At 43.8% G+C, this 20,922-nt stretch overlaps 2 protein-coding genes across 2 annotated transcripts in view; both read right to left on the bottom strand.

Moving 5' to 3' along the window:
- Positions 1-20,922, bottom strand: part of tmem200a (transmembrane protein 200A) — a 127,526-nt gene that overhangs the window by 38,795 nt on the left and 67,809 nt on the right. The window lies entirely within an intron of this gene.
- Positions 389-20,268, bottom strand: itpkb (inositol-trisphosphate 3-kinase B). Its single transcript, XM_052052733.1, has 12 exons — positions 19,801-20,268; positions 16,223-16,378; positions 15,568-15,727; positions 15,249-15,497; positions 13,142-14,011; positions 5,659-5,758; positions 5,071-5,108; positions 4,824-4,999; positions 3,537-3,741; positions 2,382-2,483; positions 2,152-2,223; positions 389-2,084 (listed from the first exon to the last, which is right to left on the bottom strand). Exons 2-12 carry the CDS (start codon positions 16,267-16,269, stop codon positions 1,875-1,877), a joined length of 2,229 nt encoding a protein of 742 aa, XP_051908693.1. The 5' UTR covers positions 16,270-16,378; positions 19,801-20,268; the 3' UTR covers positions 389-1,874.

The following is a 20,922-nucleotide window of genomic DNA, read 5'->3' as shown; positions in this document are numbered from 1 at the left end:
GTGTAAGATGCATTTTAAAAATAAATCGTGTCAGAATGCATCTAAGTTGCAGTATAGAGCATGAAATTACAATATAACTTTATGTACTATTCTTATTGATAAAAAGGGCAGCCCCTTAAAATATTAAATGTATTACATCATTATTAAAATATAGTATGACATATTGACAGGAAATATAAGGAAACTAGTCCTCCCTGATTTATTAATTAATTTATTTATTTAAATAGATCATCCAAATTATAATGGCAGTAATAATACATTTGGAAACCAGCAAAACTAGAGCCAGAAACCCCAATTCTAATAAATAGCTTTAAATGCATTTTGGGGGAATTTTTTGGGGGGAATCTTAATTGTAGTTCGCCTCTTAAAAATCACCCAGACACTGTACTTTTATCATGGCAGTGTATTTTCTTTCAAGCACATGCTGCAATACTGAAGCACAGGTTCAAATGAGACAAAAAAAGTCCAATAAAAGCATCCCACAGGGCCAAGCCATCAGCTAAAAGAAATATGCTGTATTATAAATAGAGATGAACACGCTTTAAGACGCTAATAAACATGCACTCGTTGAAGAGTTACAGAGGGAAATAAGACATGGAGTGAAGGCAGATGGTGGAGACAGTCAGTAAAGGCAGTGAGGCACCATAGTTGAAATTAGGTTGCACATCAAGAGTGTTCAGCAGGCGCTAAAATGGTGTCATCCACACAATGAACAGGATAGGAAAGCAGAGCATTTAACAAGTTTGCTCATTTAACCCATACATTTTAGACATCAGATCCAAGCCAAACACACTTAACAAAAATCTTCAAACGTGGAAAATATCGTGCCGACATGTTAAGTGACAAATAGGGTAAAAATATAACAGCAAAAACTCTCCCGTCCTCACTGGAAATTTAACTTAATCCCAAAACATTTTGAGGCTTCATTGTGTGTTTTTAAGGCACCATGTGCATTCTTTTTTTTTTAATTCGATGTCGTTCCTCGTACTTCCACTGGGGGGCGTTAACGTTCATTGCCCGTGAAATTATAATTGAAGTTGTAATTTTACGAGAATTTAATTCTACTTTTACAAATGGTAAACAACTAAAAGGTTTTCTAATTTCGAGATGAAAAGCTGTATGTTTTTGCCATAATTCTTTACAAAACGAATTATATATTTTTCTAATAAAATTTGTTTTCATCATTTTTGATTGAAGACAATTAAAAATAATAATAAAATTGGACAGTTTTTAGATTTAAGTGCTAACCTAAATTAAATCACATGAATTGTATAATTTTGTGGCGAGAAGTCGTGTATTTTTTAATTTTTTTTAAACAAAAATGTTATTTTTCGAAAATAAAGTTGTGTATTTTTTAGATAAAAAGTGGTATATTTTCGCAATGACAAAAACATACATTATTTTATGAGGATAAAGTCACTTTTTTAACAACTCAATTATTTTCAAGATTAAAGTCATATAACCAGACTAAAACCTTTACAGGGAAAAGGAAGAATATCAGTGGAGCCGCTTTAAATACAATAAATTTATGATGGTCTTCTAATTTTTTTTCTTAAAAATAAACAACTTCATTTGCGCAAGATAACAAATATTAATTTAGTGTCATTTTTGTCTTCTTTTCAGCCTTTGCCTAATACTCAATGACAGATTATCCACATCTGCAACTGTTGTAATTCTGTTCCTGTTACTTCAAATAAAAGGGTGTGTCGGTGTATCTTTTAAAGATGCAGTAGGTTTGAGTGTTTTTTTCCCCTTTCGGAAACGAACATCTGCAAAACTGACATCCGAAAACGAGAGCGTGCGCGTGTTTCCAAATGTTTCCGCTGTGGATTAAATAATAATAATAATAATAACAATAATAATAGTAAAAACGCTCATATTTCAGAGTCCAACAAGGCAGAAATGATATCCACCAGACAGTCCAGTCCGAAAAGGTAGCCGTCCTCCCGGTTGCCCTCTTGCCAGGACGCTCGGTGGTCGAGCTCCTGGCCCTCGGGCAGGGCCATCGTCTTTCCAAAGTCGATCATCCACACTTTAGCTCTGCCTTTGCTGTCGTGGACGAACAGCAGGGAGCTGCCGATCACCTGCGCGACAACACGGACAATTTTTCACAAGAAAGCTGAAGATTACATGTTGAGGAAATCGCCTTACCTCGTGAGTTTTAAAGAAAGGCGACGTCTCCAGAGTGTTTCTGATTTCCTTCAGCCTGGCTAGGTAGATATTCTGAAAACACATGCGTGTTGTACATGCTTCAACATCATGAAAACTAGCTGCCGTACCCCCCCCCCACCACCACCACCCCCACCTTCATGTGCCACAGGTCAGTCAGTTTCTGCCACGTTGCTTTCGCTTTGGGGTTTTCAATTCCCAAGCCCACTTACCAGTATGTCCTTGTCGCCTTTGACAAAATCGCGGAAGGCCGCCATGACTTGCTCACGCGTCTTTGTCCTCTTAAAATCTCTGTTGACTGTCCCGTCCTCCTTCTGTGGGGCCACAGGACACACTCTGCCTCACAACTCTTGAAAGAGTCCAATCTCAAAGAGCCGATAACGTACAAACAGTTGGCAAATTAGCATATATATCGATTCTCGCCCTAAATAGTATATGACCACAGAACACATGGTAAAATCCTTACAAATTTGCCTTTGCTCTTTCACTACTCAGGCCGTTATGCGATGTTAGCATACCAGCTGTTGGCATGTTAGCACTAGAGCTCTAGGATGGTTCCCTGTGGAACTCCTGGACTGCCGACTATTCTGTCTGACTCCTGAGAACTTTGTCACCACTTATCGAAGCCACTTGTGAAATGATCCACTTTGTTTGCGACACACGAGGAGCCACAATTTCCCGGCTTGTTTTGCGGAAGAGGATAGTGTAGGTGTTCACACTGGAGAGGAAGGAAAGGGAGGACAGAGTAGGAGCCCAAGAACAAATGGACATTAGTTGAGGAAGGCGGTGGAAGTTATTTTGAAGATCTGACATTTGATGTCACGTGACTAGCTCTGATACATGTCGGCAGCACAGAAGTGCTACAGATTGGTAGAATTAGTTGTGTTCCATGGCTGCCAAGCAACAAGGTACTATTTGGAGGGACAACATCACCCCCGCCTTTAAGGTTCAGGTCTGGGAACACACGCGCGCACACACACACACACACACACACACACACACACACACACACACACACACACACACACACACACACACACACACACACACACACACACACACCTCTGTTTCTGGGGATAACCCTCAGAGTCATGGCAACGGACCACCGGGAAGCCATGAATGTCCTTATATAGCCGAAACCGCGTGTGTGTGTGTCAGGGCCAGATGCTAAAGGCCAAGCAAGCTGCCACCGACAGACCCCTCACACGACAAAGAAAGACATAATGATTTACACTCGACTAGAAGTCTCTGTGCAAAAAAACAGGAAGTTAGATCATCGCCCTGAAGGACATACACCCCCCCCCCCAACCCCGTCCCACACATACTCCGAAAAACACATACACATCCTCGGCTTTGTGAGCGCTAACCTTGACTCCTTCTATCCGGAAGCCCAGCGTGGCGGTGGAACTGATGGTCTCCCGCCACTGCATGTACCGGGGCTTGGTGACCGCCTTCTGTTCATTCTCTTCGGCCGAGGGCGCCTCGGGGTCTACCTCCACCATCTTCTGATACATGTCCGGCCGCGGGGTGGGTTTCTTGCGGGCCTTGGTCAGCTCCTCCTCCAGATATGTCCTGATGGATGAGGGGAAAATAGGGCAACGGATGAATGAAAATGTGTGAAATTGGCATTTTACTACTGCAGTTTAACCCTGTGAGGGACAGCGGTTACTACAGTGTACGGCTTATCATGTTATCAGGTTGCAGGGTGCATGAAAGGGTTAATTAGGAAACCACGATGGAAATGTAATTCATGTGTTTTATTTCGTTTACTGTAACTGAGGTTTCGGAAAATGAAAAAAATACAGCAAAAGCCAGGTATGATCAGATCAACGATATTAAGTATTCATGTAGCCTTTAAAAGGGCACATACACACGTAAAGCCATGTGATTTCTTCCAATGTATCCTCAAATATATGATGAGAAAATAAACACTTCACAACGAGACAGGACAGGTCTATCATGAATATTCAGTGAAACGCATATTTACACTAACATACCGCTGCGTGTGATTAAATAAAAACGTGTTTGTCCTCAAACTTGGCAATGTAGCATGGACATAGCCGGAGGACACTTATGTGCAAAGCGTTCTTCGTAACCGTTAAACCATTTCTTCGAATTCATCATGAGTCTCTCTATCAATGAGTCTCTTTATCACTGCCATCATTAAAATGTGTACACACACGCCCGCAAGCATGCACACACACACATGCAATGTTTAAAAAGTTCCTCAGCAAAGTTTAAAAAGAAAAGTTGCTTTTTTTGGGGCGTAGGTGCACTTCAACCTGTTTAGTAAGTTAATAAGTAATTGAAGATAAACTATCTTTCATTAAAACTAATTGGTTTATTTGCTTTAATTGAGTGTAAGCCTAAAGGAAATAAATGACAAAAAAAGAATCACAGAATAAATCGGAATCGTAATTATATGAGTGAAAAAAAGCAATTTGATAATTTTTCATCATGGCTCAGCTTCCACTGCAAGAAGCGAATTAGCTTCATGAATAGCATGACATCATAGCGGAGAAATACCAAAGCGGAAGAGGAACAGGAAAACGGAAGGCCACACAGTAAATGACGATGGAGGTCATCCAGCTTTGGACCTTCCCTCTTGATGGAGGCGACCATTTTCAGAGAGCGATGAGGCCACGTCCTCTTACCTCACGCCCATCTTGCAGTCCATCACACACGGGCAGTCAAACTCAGCCAGCAGGTCTTCCATCTGATTATACTTCTGGCCATCCTTCTCCACGTCGCCGTGGTAACCGGGTACATACGGACACAGCACGTCCCGCATCAGTAGGGACAGACAGCGCTGCTCACATTCGCAGTGTTTCTAAACGGAGAAGCCGAGATCAACACGATGGTGCCGCCTCTTACGATACGGCGACAATGTGTTGGACTTACTTTTAAGATGTGACCGTTGGCTCCGGCCTTGAAGCTCCCTGTTAACAGAGACACAGCGTTAGACTGCAAGACGAATCTTAGGACAGTCAAGCCAGGTCGAGCTGATCCCAACAGACGGTTGTCCGTCTGGCTTGGGCTTTTTTTTTTTTCCCCAACGCCGCACTTCCTTTTAGGGCCCTGACGCGTACGACAGCCACCCGTCAGGAACCACCATCAACACGGCCTCCTGTGGGGATGCTATAAAAGGCCCATCTTGAATCGGGATTTGTATGCACTTACTAGTTTCCACTGCCATACGGAACTACATGACAACACATGGAGTCATCTTAACTAATTCATAGCCATTCAAGATCCATTTGAACCCTTTCATGCACCAATAATAACAACCCATAAGCTGATGACATGATTAGCTGTTCACTGGGGTGACCACTGACCCTAAAAGGGTTAATTTGGCTGCAAGTGCTTCACTCATTTCACCAGTCATACCTAGTACAAATAAACGATTTTGGTTGATTCCACAAATGATTCTAATCCAGATAAACGTCCCAATAAAAATGAATTTGTGTGTTTGTGTGTATGTGCATATACCAGCATGTCCTGCCAGTTGTATCCAGGGATATTTCTTCTTGAAGGACATGACAAATGGTGACCAATGGACCATGTTCTTGATTTTCTTCCATGATTTGTGCTGTCAAGATAGGCCACAGTTAGAGAAAGCCATTGATAAGCAAAGGAGGAGAAGCAGTGGGCTAACCCGCGAATAGCGAAAATCTGAGTCGATTTGACGCCCACTGAAATGCATTGGGGGGGGAAATAAATAAAATAAACAAAAAAAATGCAGGGAGGTAAACATTCAATATTGGGGAACAAACTTAACCCACCAAAATAAATGAAAAAGTATTTAAAAAATACTTTTATATATAAACAAAAACTGCGGCTAGGCGAATCCACAGCTAGCAAAACGCGAGTATGCGCAGGTTGACTGTAGTCTCAGATAAACCCAAAGGGGCTGCAGATGTTATTTTCAACAACTCTAAACGAACAATTTTTGTCAACGTTTTTGTTTTGTACAGGACTAATAATTTGCCTGATTGATTTATCCGCTCAAGGTGTCGTTAGCAAACCAACTGTTGGAATGTTAGCATTTTATCATCTGTAATGGACCCACAAGACTAGACCAGAAGTGGGGGCATTTCAATGTGTATGACGTTAATTTTGTTTACCAATTTTTTTTTCTTCTGCTCACCAACTTGAAGAGAACATTCTGAAAATAATATGGAGTGTCATGTTTATTCATCCAGTCTGAAGAGTCCAACGGCCAGTTAAACCACAGCTTTAGTGGATCTCCAGGGAAACAAACCTCTCGGGCTTTAGTACTTTTTTCCGACTTTAATCTTTATGGAATGACTAGCCAAACACACACACGCGCACACACACACACACACACACACACACACACAGAGCTGGGTGTCCCTGACCACCGCGTCTCCCACACCACCACTTTGTGTTTCCAGAACACTGTGACCCCCGCCTCCAGAGGGTCCCGAGGTTTCTCTTGGCAACCACCAAAAATTGAACCCCCCCCCCACTTCTGACTTCTCTCGGAGGGCTCTCCCCTTCCCCGCGCATAGCCATCTTATAAACAATGTGATTTACTGTATGTCGGGTGATGCCTCTTGAATTTTACAGTCACTGAGAAGCCGAGCCTCCACGTTAGGTCGAAGACACGAGGACCAAAGAAGGACGACGCGTGACGTCAGCCCATGTGGACCTGATGGTAATTTATTGGATGAAACATGACTATCTATGGACTGTATACACACACACACGCGCGCAAACTCATTGACTGTGTGAAGCAGTGAGGAGTCACATGAGTGGTTCTCTGCACAACTGAAGATTGATGAACACAACACATGATGGCAATGAGCAGCATGGCAGTTTACAAACTGGGACTTGAAAAACATAATCGCATATCAAATCGGAAGAGCAATACTGAGGGGAAGAAAAGAAAAATCAGCAAATTTAATTATTTTCAAAATGGTTCATTTGCAAGCCGTTTCTTGGCAGAGTCGAGCGCAAAGCCTTCAGAGGTGGCGACAGAACGGCGACAAATGACCCATCGTGGCAACCGGTCCATCTTTAAACTTCTCTGCCGGCCCTAATCACCCGTCCAGCACCCGAAACTCCTTACTGGCTAGTAATGCATGCGGGGCCGATAGACAACCGCGTGTCATTTGATTGGCAAATCTAACCACTGGCAATCTGGACATGCAAATCTGCACGCAGGTCAGTCACAACAATGATGGAAACCCCAGGGAGGGGATGTTCACCTTCATGTCCTTGATCCAACGTGGTGAAAAAATGTGTCTGCGAAAATGGGGCACTGTAAAAGGTGGACTCTTGTTCTGCGACCCCCCACCATTGGTCTTTGTTTTTCTATGTCTATGTTGTGTCTGTTACATTTCACTGCACCCAGTGGTACATTGTCAATAAAGTTATTTTGATTCTGATGTGTAAATAAATGATTTTGCAATCCAAGCCCCTTTGCAATCTACTTTTTGTTTTACAGTTACATAAGCAAAAAACAATAGTGCTAAAACTACAGCTCTGTGACGTGTTTCATTCACCCCATCAAAAAAAAAAGGTTTGTTTTCTCCGCTTTTTGGGCAGAAACCGACTCATGTTCTACTGCTGAATACTAAAGAATGAAGAAATTTTGAAATAATTTTTGAGGAGGGGTGAAGAGTGAAGACTCTACTGTTTCTTTGAGCTGTATCTTGTCTTGAAAGTTCGGCCAAAATGCTCTCAAACAGCTGGTAATATCGTCAACATCTGGTCCTGAATGAGTTCATCATAATAATCATTCTTCCATAATGAGAGACAATGAGTCCGAAAATACTCGGACATGTGGCCACCGACAGGAATTGATGTTTAGTTCATTTGCAAGGTCAGCATCTGCATTCTAGCTCATCGGGAGGATGATGAATGGCGTCCTTCCACACCGAAATTCCAAGCATGCTTTTGTGGACCTTTTCTAAAAGTGGATGCATAGAATTGTCCAAAATGTCTCGCTAAGATGAGAAATTAAGACTCAGGGGCGAGTGAGGGCTCAAGCCTCTGGCCAATCGACCATGTGGTTGCTCCTATCAGCATCACCAGAACGGCTGGATGACAAAAAAAGAGAATAGAGAACAACCTTTGCACTGAGAGAGAGAGAGAGAGAGAGAGAGAGAGAGGAAATGGTAAGCAGAGGAACTTCTTGCCGACAGGAAGTGAAGGGGGTGGGGGGAGTGGAGGGGATGCCACTTTGCCTCAGCGACAGTATTTTCCATATCCGCCGGTGTCTACAAACAAAAGAAGCGAGAGAGGCCTTGCCCTTTGTAAACAACACAAAGAACAAAAGTGAAGTAGGGACAAAAGCCAAGGCATGACCGTTGTACATCATTTGTATGATGTCTCCTGGCTTTTTATCAAGATCCTTTCCATCTAAAAATGTGCTGACCGAGCATTTTCACAATATTACCACATAGAGATGATGTGATAATCACGTAGGACTCGGGCCGAACAATTAATCCAATTCAAATCCACTTTGCAGTGGAGCACTTTTGAAATTGAGAGAGGAGGTGTGGGGGGTCCCCTTTCTACTTCTCACATTTTTCACAGATTTGAAAAAAATAAAATAAAAAATTCCCAATGCATTTCAATCGGTGATAATGATGTGCGTAAAAACCGGCAGATTAGTTTTTGTTAGCTTCCCGCATTTGGGAATTTGTCACAGGGCGCTGTGTAAAAGTCGACTCGACATTAGACCAGTTAAAAGCAGGTCTAATTTGTGGCGCAGGCAGACCGATTCCACACTCCACTGAGATGTCATCCCAGTCTTATCCACTTTGAATCACTGAATTCATTCATTATTATTTTCATAATATGGATCAAGATATTTTTAAAAGCACCTCCTTAATGGCGGCACAACGGGTATTTAATTTCAAAACTAATCGGCAGTGCGATTTATGCACGGTGATGCTTTCGCGCGGGAGGAAACAACAACGCCACTATCACACCCCACCAGCTCTTCTTGCAAGGCGCCAAACAATGTCTGCAAAGTTTTAGAGTGGGGAGGAACGCACACACTCAGACTACTTCTCACACACGCGGTTAAAATTAGAACGCGTGTGTGTTTGTGTGTGTGTGTGGTCCAGCCTCCAGAAGAAAAAAAATGAGTAAAAAAAACAAATTGTGAAAATGGTCGTTCCGCTGCCAGGCGTGTGAGCATTTTGACACCCACATTGCGAAACATCTCACACGGGCAGCGTTATTTAGGATCTGTTAACTGTTATTTGACTGGTGTCTCCCTCTGCGGCGCAGTCACGGTTAAGAGTTACACACTCATGGGCGCGCGCGCACACAGCTGTAAGAGGGAAACTCAGTTTGACGTCACGGGGTTGCCAAGCAACAGGCCGCTGTGGTAGTGAACATTTTCCACTGCGGCGCACACAGTGCAGCATGTGTTTTGTTTTGCTTTGTGTGTGTGTGTGTCCCACTTCTTGACAGCTGTAGCGTCTGCAAGATGGTGTGTATGTATGTGTGCGTGTGTGTGTGTGTGTGTGAGTGTGTGTGTGCGTGTGCGTGTTTGTTTTACAGGGTAGAATCTTTGGGTGCAGGCTTTATGATGAACGTAATTGTCATGAAAAAAAGTTGCATCGTTACAAGGGCCGATGGCGATCTTCACATTTGACAGAATAAAACTGACGACAAATTGATCGGCCGATTATTTTACAAAGTAAGTCAAATGAATAAAATAATGAACAGTTTGAGCTGTTTAAAGAACACTGCTTTTAACTAAGTGTCATTTTGCAAGAAAAAGTTGTGTATGTTTTGAAAATTTGAAAACTGATCTCGATGTTGTGATCATTTCCATCCAAAGCTAAATTATAGCCCATTTTCTTTCATTTATTTATTTTTACGGATTATTAATGTGTTGAATGACAAATAAAGACAGTTGAAGTTGACCCAGCACCACTTAAACAATTGAAAATATATATATATATATATATGCTGTAGCTGTTTTATCGCCTGAATGGCTTCCCATTTGGAAACTTGAGCTTAGTTTGTATTCTATGTCAAAAGTTTTCAACTTCAAACTGAAAAAGTTTCAAAACGCTAAAAACGACAACCAAACAACAAATAACGACTTCTGTTTTGCATATTTTCAATTCTAAAATCACGACTAGCCAGCCAATGTGTATTCAAAAGACAGTTTCGGATCAGATCGAAATGACATTGCCAACTAGTGGCCCGGCATGCAAATTACATTTTTATCCGCTCATTTGAGCAAACGCGTGTGAACTGGGATTTTTACTCGTCATGCTGCGTGCATGGAAAGTTCCTTCATTGTTACGAGACGGCTGTGTACAAACATTCCGTTGGACCGCCGTGCCTTTGGGCGCATCTGAAGCAAAACAAAAAAAAAATCCCTGCTGATGTAATCTGGGCCCATGCTGACGCCTGATGATGAACTTGTTCAGGTTGCTTCGTCAGCTGCCAATTGTGCTCCAACTACAATAACATTTGCAGGACACGTGTGCCTTTCCCATTTTGGAGTCTTGCCCGGAGGAGTCAAAAGATGAGCCAGGCTGTGTCTAAATAAGGCTCTGTTCTACATTTCAGCCTAGACCAGTCAGGCCTGAAAGCGGGCTGTCGTGTGAAAAAGCCAAATGAACGTTGAGCGCGCGCTTTAAGCGAGAGGGGTCGTCATAGTAGGAGTTTTTGGGGGGGGGGAAATTGTTTCTTCCGTCAAGTCATAAACGTAAGCAGCGTGTTTCGAGCGTCACGCTTGTCTCTTCATCGGGGGCTCTGGCTCCTTGGCCTCGCGCCGCATACCGCTTGCACAATCAAGCATGCCTAATATGTCGGTGCATGTCGGTACGGTTTCAAGGTTTCATCAGACAAAAGCTGACGAGCTACAGGTGGGTACGCAACGATCGGAATCTCGGCGGTAGCCGTTGGGGGATCTAAATGTAAAATTGAGTTTGAAAATTATTTACGCAGAACCACCAGCAGAAGTGCTCGTCTTTTTTTTTCACTTTGCAGTGGAAATATGCAAAGAGAAATCCTAAGCCTTCATTCAAATCCATCAGCCAAAATAAACAAATAGCAACCCAAGACACCTGTGACCGTCGGGACATCCGTTTAAGGGACATGATATTCGACACCCACATTAACTCAGTGTCACGCTATTGTGCAGTCGGTACATTACCGCTCGAGAAAGTTGGAAAAACAAGGATTTAAGTCGATGTTTAGCAAGTAGTCCCGATTTCCGTCTACTCGAATCAAACGAAACGCGAGAGACCACAAACTATCTGTTGCTTTGGCGTCAACTACTTTGTAATCCACATTATCGCCGCCGACAGGACCAGAGTGGAACAATGAAGCAACAGGTCAAAATCTAACAACCGGGTCATGTGTGGCTTTCTTTCTGTTTTGTTGTTTTGCCAGCTGCTAGGCTACAAGGAAATAATCAGGCATTAATTACTAATCAATTAGTTTTAGCATTACTCACACTGCCTTTTCCAGCAAATTGGCATAACTGGGCCACGCCGGGAGCGCTGTCTGCTCAGGACTATTGTTAAATGCTTTGTTTGTTTGTCGCTGCTTCTTGTGTAAAGGAAGTAGTTTAGAGTGACCATGACATTTTTCTCGCCTGTTGCTTCGCATTATGTGTGTGATTTGATTTTTGGAGGCCGACGCCAAATCCGATATTTGGCGGAATAAAACTCAGATAACCGATTAATCGTTTGATTAATTAAAAATAGATATCACGAATAAAGTAACTTCAAATTTGGTCCTATTCTTCACTGAATATTACGCCACAATTTTCTCGACAATCATAAAAATATGAGTTAAGCAGTAAAATCCACCAGTTTTCATCCATCGCGCACAGCGGCCATTTTGCCACTTGCTGTCGATTGAAAATGACATCACAGTTGCTCAGGGTACAACCAGTCAGTTGTTTTATGAAGCTGTGATGTCATTTCCAGTCGACAGCAAGTGACAAAATGGCCGCCCCCTAAGATGGACAAATAAACAAGTGGATTTTGCCACTTAGCTCATATTCTACAAACGTGCTATTAATCAGACTGTCGTGTTTAGACTAGTCGGGATGCTGTTGAGATTAGCCCTTGGTCAGGGCAGCACGGTGGTCGACTGTTTAGTACGTCGGGCTCACACTGCAGAGATGCAGGGTTCGAATCCGCTTCTCAGGCCTTCCTGTGTGGAGTTTGCATGCATGTTCTCCCCGCGTCCGTGTGGGTTTTCTCCGGGTATTCGGGTTTCCTCCAGAATTCCAAAAACATGCATGACAGGTAAATGTTGACACTCTAAAATTGTCCCAAGGATTGATTGTGTTTGCGAGCCCCAATGGTTGGTCTGTGTGTGCCCTGCGATTGGCGAGCAACCAGTTCAGGTTGTGTAGACGCGCCTACTGCCCGAAGACAGCTGCAATAAGCTCCAGCACACCCGCGACCCTCGCGAGGATAAGCAGATTAGAAAATGGATGGACGGATACACTGTGGTCATGGAAGAAATTCAACTTGAAAGTCAAGGTCGCACTTTTACGATCAATTAAAATAACAAACAAGAAGCCAGCACTTCTTTGTAGTGCTTCAAAGGGCAGGTAAAGCCCTGAGTATGTGTGACTTGTCGAGTTGTATTTTTTAAATTGTCTTTCTTTTTTTTTTTTTTTGCTTGAACCCTTTCCTTTAAGAAACCTGGCACGCACATGCACTCAGACACACACACACACACACACACGCACATGCAGGTCAGGCACAGTGCTAGCTTTGTTCCTGTGAGTCAAGCCCCAGGATCACCTCACATGATGCGCACACACTACAAAGGAGGCAAAAACTTTGAAATTACGATTTAACAGTCCTAAGCGAGTCCTTTTACCAAACTTAGTATTTGAGTCGCCAACAGTACGGTCGCAAAATGATACGCAACTTTTTGATTCTTATTTGTAATTGTTAGCATTTTATACATCGCTCTGGCAACATGTGGTATTTGTCATACTTACTGCTTTCTGTCGCGAGCTCAGCTGCGCCGGGGTGAGAAGGTGCCCCCCTCTCTCTGTGTCGGAAATATCCTCTTCCGACTCTTCCCAAGAGGAGGAGAAGCCGGCCGAGGAGGCTGAGGAGGAAGACAGCTTCCTGAGGGAGCGCAGCGAGGCGTTGGACGGGGACACGGGGCTCGAAGTGGGACTCGGGGTGCCGACGGGGGTCTGAGGGTGGCTCTCTAGGCCGTGGTCGGTGATGATGACGGCGGGGATGGAGGGAAGGACGGCGGGGGGCGTGTTGGTCAGACGAGGGGGACCCTCAGGCTTTGATGCAGATGCGTCTGGCTGGGCGCCCAACATGTCGGTCTCCGTGCGCAGCAGCACCTCAGGACCCGACTGCTGTCTGGCGCTCACCTCTCTCTCCTTTGACTCTCCGTCATCTCCCGGTGTTTGTTTGTTTTCCTTCACCCCGCTGTCCTCTTTTATCCCTCCATCTTTGGCTGAAGGCGCCTCCAAGGTCTCCGGGGGACCCTGGACAAGGAGTGGTCCATCTGACCGGGGAGCTTCTATTGTTTTTGAATGGCAACCGTTTTCAACAAACAACGTCGCCGCGTCGTTGCTTCTTTTAATCACGCAACTTTCTTCCCGCTTGCTCTCTCCGTGCGCTGCTTCATGCTCGCCTTCTCTCCCATTTTGGAGAGCGGGAGGAACTTGACTCTGGCGGGCCTGGGTCATTGAGCATTCGAGGGCTGCTCTGCCACGGCTGGGAGGAGGCGGGACTTGGCCCACTGCTCGCCTCGGAGACCGAGGGCTGCACTGGAGCTCGCTGGTGAGCACCTTTGCACGAATCCCAGAAATGTGCGCTTCGAAAATGCCCACTTTTCCCTTGACCTGCAACTCACACACAGAGGAAAGAAGGCGTTCAGTGACCTTTATTCGAGCGCTTTTTCCACAAACCATCACTGGAAGACATAACTCGGGGCCGACAGATTAGCTCTATACAGTTTAGTCATCTATTCCAGGAGACTTGGCCAGCAGGTGATGACAGTCATACAGTCAAGACGACACAATCAAAACAGACTTTCACAAATCCTGGAAGTGACTCAGCAAACTCCTTTCACGGAAGCCGTTTTTAGCAGAGGATAAAGAAAACATGCCAGTGAGTATTGTTGTATTGTCTATCTACAGGTGTTGGTGCAACCTGTGCGCTCCAATATCCGTTGCTTAAAACGCGGCCATGTAGACTGGAATCGGGAACAATGCTCGTTTCCCATCATGTGTTCACATTAGCATTAATCTAGATTAGCTTATACAGTGGCAGCTCTAATGATGAAATGAATTGATTCTGGAAGAAATGTCTTAACTAGAAAATTTTGTAAGTAGAGACGCGTTTTCCATGTAAATGCCCTAATCCGTTCCAAGACCCCCCAAAATTCAGCAAAATTCGGCTCTTTAATTCATGGTCTCTCTCAGAAATTGTTTTTGTCTGGCATTTCGTCAAGAATTGATCCAGGGGCGTTTGCTTTTGTTGGCTTTCAACAATCCTTCGAAAATGTCCGAGGCAAATATTAGTATAGTGAGCGATTGCCCGACTGGTGAACATTTTTCTGGGTGATTCACATTTACGTAAAACCATCGGAACACCTCCTGGGCGAATGACGAGGACTCCTGCATCAACACCTATCTATCTATCAACACACATCGACACATCCGGTCAAGGTCCCTCTTAGCCAATGGGATGCCAGGATGATGCTCCATCGTAGCCAATGGCAGAGCATGTTGCGTTCAGGAAACTCGGAGCTGCGATAAGCAGTCCAGACTGTATTTTTACCTTTCGTATCTTCAAATTTCTTTCGTAACAAGAGGCAATATTTTCCTGCTGAGGCGATTCGTAACTGGAAAATGTCGTATGAAGAGACATTTGTAAGTAGAGGTACCATTGTACTTATGAAAGTGAGTGTGAATGCTTGTTTGTTCAGTCCAGCGTGCAAACAGCCTCTAGCACAAAGTCAGCTGGGATAGGCTTCAGCATACCCGCAACCCGAATAAGGGCAAGTGCTATAGAAACCGGATGAATTGAGAGAGTCAAAGTGAAAAGGGTAGAAGGGAGCGTAAACGCTCGGCTCACCTCCACGTTCTGCAGCTCTTTATGAATCTGCAGCAGCTGCGCTTGGCGTCTCCGCTCCTCTTGCCTGTCTCCTGCGCCGCCTCCCGACAACTCCTTCTCTTCCTCGCCGGCACCGGGTGAGCTGAGTCTTCGAACCCGTTGGCCCACGTTAACCCCGAGGAGCTCCCGGGACCGAGGCGACGGAGAGCGAACACGGGAGGTGGGGCCGGGGGAGAGCGGGAAGACAAAAGGGTGACCACTGAGGCTCGTCTAGGAAGTTGAAATATGGGCCATTTTATTAAGTACACCTCCACTTTGTTCCTAATAGTCTGATTTCGACCTGCCGTACCTGAGCGCTGGCTGGGCTGTAGGGCGATCCACCCAGCAGTTGGCAGTAGGTGCCCTGATTTGGAACTTGCAGCACTGGTCGGCCAGTCGTGCTGCTACTATCTCGGGAGCTGGTACCAGTGGTACCTTGCCGGACGTGAAACTGATTACTGCTGTTGGAAGAGGAAACATGTCGAGTATGGGCACCATGTTCAAAATAGTATTTCTACTCTAGTTGCTTGTACAGTGAACTTCCATGTGCAAAACATTTTTAAGGGTAAAGCTCGGCTTTACATGATTGGGATCTTGGAGACTATTACCATCAGTGATTTCGCCCTAAAAATGCTGATAAACATTCAATAAATGGAAAATAGGGGGACAGAAGGGTTGGGGGGGATATTTGTGTTTGGTGCTATGTCATGTATGTGTATTCTGTGCGTACTTTAAAATATGTTCCAATTCTTCAACTTTGGAATATTTTGTCCCAGACAATCGATTAATTAAAGTGATAAAATAAAGCGATTAATGCACCCTATAACCTGATAACATGATCAGCTGTCCACTGTAGTAACCGCTATCCCTCAAAGGGTTAAAATAACTGGAAGCTAAAAAATATGCTTATTATGTCTCATTGAAGTTTTGATTCCAACCGGGAGACGTCCACTTACCCGTTCATGATTGGGAGGGCGTTCCGGTTTAGGGCAAATGCTGCCATCCCTGCGGCAAGGCCAAGGGCCCTGAAGGCCGAGTGAACATCAGACTAGTTCCCCTTAAAATGGAGGGAGGTGAACGGCTTCGAGGGTCAGGTGAGGTAGAAATCATGCCTGTTGACAAGAAAAAAGAAAAGAAAAAAAAGGCCAACTCATTCACTCCCAAAGACGTTTTTAAACGTCTTTTCAGACTTGGTTCACAATTGGCTGGTACTGAATGAGTTTACTGGAACTGGAAACAAATTCAAATGTTCCCTAAACAGCAGAGACGGGCTGAGACTTTTCCGTCCATTGCTAAGTGCGTCAGAGACGGAGATCATTCCTGGAGTCATGAGCCCTAAAATAAAAGATACTATTGTTCTGACTTGGGGGGGAAGGAAAAATAACAAGAGACAAGAATGAAGGATGACGGCGAGAAGGAAGGCGAGGAAACAGGTTTCACAATGTTTTTAAAAAAGATGAGATTCGTAGGACTCCCTTTGGAAAAATGACAGCCTGCCCCCCCCCCCCCCCCACCGTACCACCCCCTGCGCAGAATTAGCTCGCAATCATTTTCCGAAATATCTTAATGTCGTGAGGCTTTTTGGAGGCTAAAGCTGAATGGAAACTTTTACTCAGACAAAAGGGCATGCCGGGAATCACGGAGACCTGGGTTTTTCATTGTAGATCAGTGGTCACCAACATGGTGCCCGTGGGCACCAGGTAGCCCGTGAAGACCACTTGAGTAGCCCGCCAGTGCCTGGACATTGTGATTTGCTAGTAGAAATTATGATTTAAAAATGCAAACATTGGCAGTACTGTGAGACATTTCGAAACACGATCAAAGTCTGACAATTTAAATCATCAAGTATTAAAAATAACCCATCCTCATATTATTGAAGGTATTTTGGACAAATATGTTATTTCAGACGTGTATCAATTTGGTAGCCCTTCACACAATCGGTACACATGAAGTTGCTCTCACCCTCAAAAATGTTGGTGACACCTGTTGTAGATGGTTTCAATTTCATTTGGACTTTTGTTTTTTGTTTTGTTTTTTTCATTCAGTTCATTTCACTCTTTGTTTACACAGGAGGCTTGTTCGTGTTTTTTTTTTCAATCCTTCTTTGTCGTTTATTTTTTAATCAGATTTAGGATTCTTGTTTTAAATATATGGAGAGTTTGTCAAGTGCACGATTTTTTAAAAAAGTACGATTACAAAGACCATTTCGACTAAAATTACAGCGAGTTTTAGTATGTTTTATAAATGCGAGATTTAAGTAGCTATCAATTTTCGTTTTTAAAAAAGCGTTTCCGTCATGTGGGTCCTACCTCTACTGTATATTCTGTATTGCTACAGTACGTACGCAATTTGGGTTGTAAAAGCTCCGGTGCAGTTCTGAGACGGAGAGTCTCCACATTTCACGTTTGTAAAACATAATATACCGGTATTTATTCAGTTCAGTCATATGCCACCGCATGGCCCCATGTGCGGTGAGCCTCAGGGCTATTGACTGAGTACTGTTAGTTATGTGGTAAATGAAATATCGCAGTCTGTCAAATATGTTAAGGAATTCTGATCAAACGTTCCACCTGGAATTTATCTTTAGCTAGCTGAAGGTCCAAATGTGTCAGAAACACATTTTTTCTCCCCCCCAGCAACTCATCATTGCCTTTCAAAATCCCGCTGGTATTCTCATCATCGGCCAAAAAAGCGCCCCCGGGATGTTCTTCCGCTTCGAGAGGGGGAATAAACACCCGGCTTTCCTCCTGGAAAGAATGGGAGGGTGGGGTGAGACAGTTGCAAGGAACTATCGCATTCATCGCATGGATTCTCAAAAACCTCAAATTGGAGAGTCTGGAATCGGGAGAACGGAGATAGCGACCGAGAGAGAGAAATATGTGGAATGCGGAGTGTTTACAAGTCCTTCTTGGCTGCGAGCATTTCAGAATCGCACAGTCCTGCATGTTTTGTTTGTTTTTTTTACTTGCCTTCAGTCTCAAACATAAAATTTGTCACTTTGCCAGATCCTGAAAGGTTTACAAGCAATAAACTGAATAGACCCAAACACTGTATCTTGTAATTTATCACAAAATAAATATTCTGCCTTGGGGGAGGCCCTCCTGTCATTGCTATTCAGATGCCTTGAAGGCAGACTAATATTCCATATCCAAATATTGACTGCAATTTCACCAAAGGCTTTCCGTTGACTTAAGTTTTAATCATATGAAAACCAAATATTAGGTGTCTATATTTGCTTTTGCCATCTTTAGACTAGTGAGAGGGAAGAAATCGCTCAGTTTTGTTGGAAACTTGTCGAATAGTGCAATCATGAATTTTGAAAGGTAAAAAAAAAAGACATTTTTTTCGAGTCAAACTAGCGAGATTGAAAATATGTCCTTGTTAGAGAGTACAATGAGAATACATTTGCGCATTGGAAGCGGATTGTCATCGTTACATTAATAATAATGCCAGTGGGAGAAAGACATCATTTAACCTTTTCAGGGACAGCGGTTACGACAGTGGACAGCTTGTCAGGTTTTCAGGTGACAGGGTGCATGAAAGGGTTAAAGACAAAATGGTAAAATTAAAAATGAATGAGTCAATCGCAACATATTTACAACATTGCAAACTAAAGATAACCCCGTCACATTTTCTTGCACCTGAGTCCGGGTCCAAAACCACTTCTGAGTATCTGCTAGAGTCCTGATCTAATTCCTCATCAATAAGTAGAAACTGCATTTGGAAAAGGGTGGGCAGGGGGAGACACTGCTTCTCGCCTTTTTTAATGCCACCGTACAAACTCAGAACATGACATCTTGGAACATAAACCATAAATATTCTTTTTCCTTTTGGCTATATTGATACCCCAGATTCATTTTATCGCTTTGAGACCTTCAAAAATGAAGACAGTTTAGAAAAATCCATTTTTTTTCCAGATGATACCGATCAAATGAAAATCATATGATGAGCCCTGGTTTGCTGACCATTTGATTGAATCGGGACAACGCTATTAAACACAGCTATTAAAATTTTTAAATGTAGCCTGCGGCCCTGGATAAAGTCTGTTTAAGTGTATTCTGATCCAGTACAGTATTTTTTTAAAGTACGGTTCAGTGGTATTTAACTTTTCAATTAGTACCGTTATAAGAACTGTTTATTTTTCAAACATACTGTATATTCAATAGGTATTCCACAACAAAAGTTTTGTTCTCTTTTCCAATAGTTTTAATGTTCAAAGTGTGCATAATAGTACAGTGTCTTACAAAAATAAACAGATACACTTTTTCAGAATAAAACACTTTTTCAGAATAAGACCGCTGCCTTAATTTTTTGATCAACACTTGACGTGACTGTACTGTATTTTAATCTTGGGTCATGATGGTGTTGTGGAGAACTGAGCATTGTGTGAGCTGGAAAACGACGAGTTGAAAGGATTCTAAATGACACTTAACTGAAAAAACAACGACTTATGCATTGGAGGATGCTGTTGTTACATCTTGAAGAAAGCAACAATTTGCTTACAAGAGGTTCTTATTACATTCAAATGTCTTACCTTACGAGTTGTCTCTCTCAGACGCCTCCGGCAGAAATTTATTGAGTTAACTCTACTCAACGTGGAATAACTTATTATCGATGTCAATACAGTGACCATTACCATGTACTAAAGAAGGAGCGTGGAATAGACGGTCTAACTTGGTCACGCTCGTAACGCGAAAAACTGCCACGCAAACTACAAGAAGCGTCCCTTTTTTTTCCTCGCCTGGTGTCCCCCACGCTCGGTCTCGCTACAAGCCGGCCGAGGTGACGCCCGGCCCGCGGGAGGTGTCCGGAGCCATGTGAGTGGCTCGCCAACTCCATCAACAAGAAAGTCAGCCGCCCGCTGTGTGGACGACTTCCATCCGCCCCGCCAAGCCGGAAGTGATCGGGAAAGAGACGCCTGCGCGCGCACACAAACAACACAAGCACGTGCGCGCGCGCACGCACACAAAACAACACGCAAGACCGGCAAAGAGACGCTTGCACGCGCACGCGCACACATACACACACAAACAAAAATGCGCGCGCGAACACACACAAATTCATTCGAGCTTCTGCGCGTGGACGTTCCCGTCAGTCATTGAAACGTCCATACATCCATCCATTTTCAGATCCCCTTTATCCTCACAAGGGGCGGGACGGGTGGTGGTGCTGGAACCTATCCCAGCCGTCTTCTGGCATTAGGCGGGGGACACCCTGAACCGGTTGCCAGCCAATCGCAGGGCACATAGAGACCAACAACCATCGGCGCTCACATTCACACTGAGGGACAATTTGGAGTGTTCAATCAGCCTGCCATGCATGTTTTTGGAAAGTGGGAGGAAACCGGAGTACCCGAAGAAAACCCGCTCAGGCACTGGAAGAACATACAAACTCCACACAGGGAAGCCTGAGCTGGAATTGCACTGTGAGATTGACGTGCTAACCGCTGGACCAACAAGCCGCCCGTAATTGGAACGGGTTTGTTATGTTTCGATCTGGTTACATTTGGTTTTGTTTCCTCATGTGCCCTTTTTTCGCCACCTGTTCTCGTTATCAGTGTTCCTTGTGTGTAACCAATTAGCTCCCTCAACTCTGTGTGTTGTCCAGGTGTTTCTCGTTGTCTCGTCACTTAGCTTGTATTTAGTTCCCTGAATTT

The sequence above is a fragment of the Hippocampus zosterae genome, chromosome 19, assembly GCF_025434085.1.
Source record: "Hippocampus zosterae strain Florida chromosome 19, ASM2543408v3, whole genome shotgun sequence".
Lineage (NCBI taxonomy): Eukaryota > Metazoa > Chordata > Actinopteri > Syngnathiformes > Syngnathidae > Hippocampus > Hippocampus zosterae.
The sequence above is the reverse complement of the archived record's forward strand: the minus strand, read 5'-3'. Positions and strand labels throughout refer to the sequence as shown.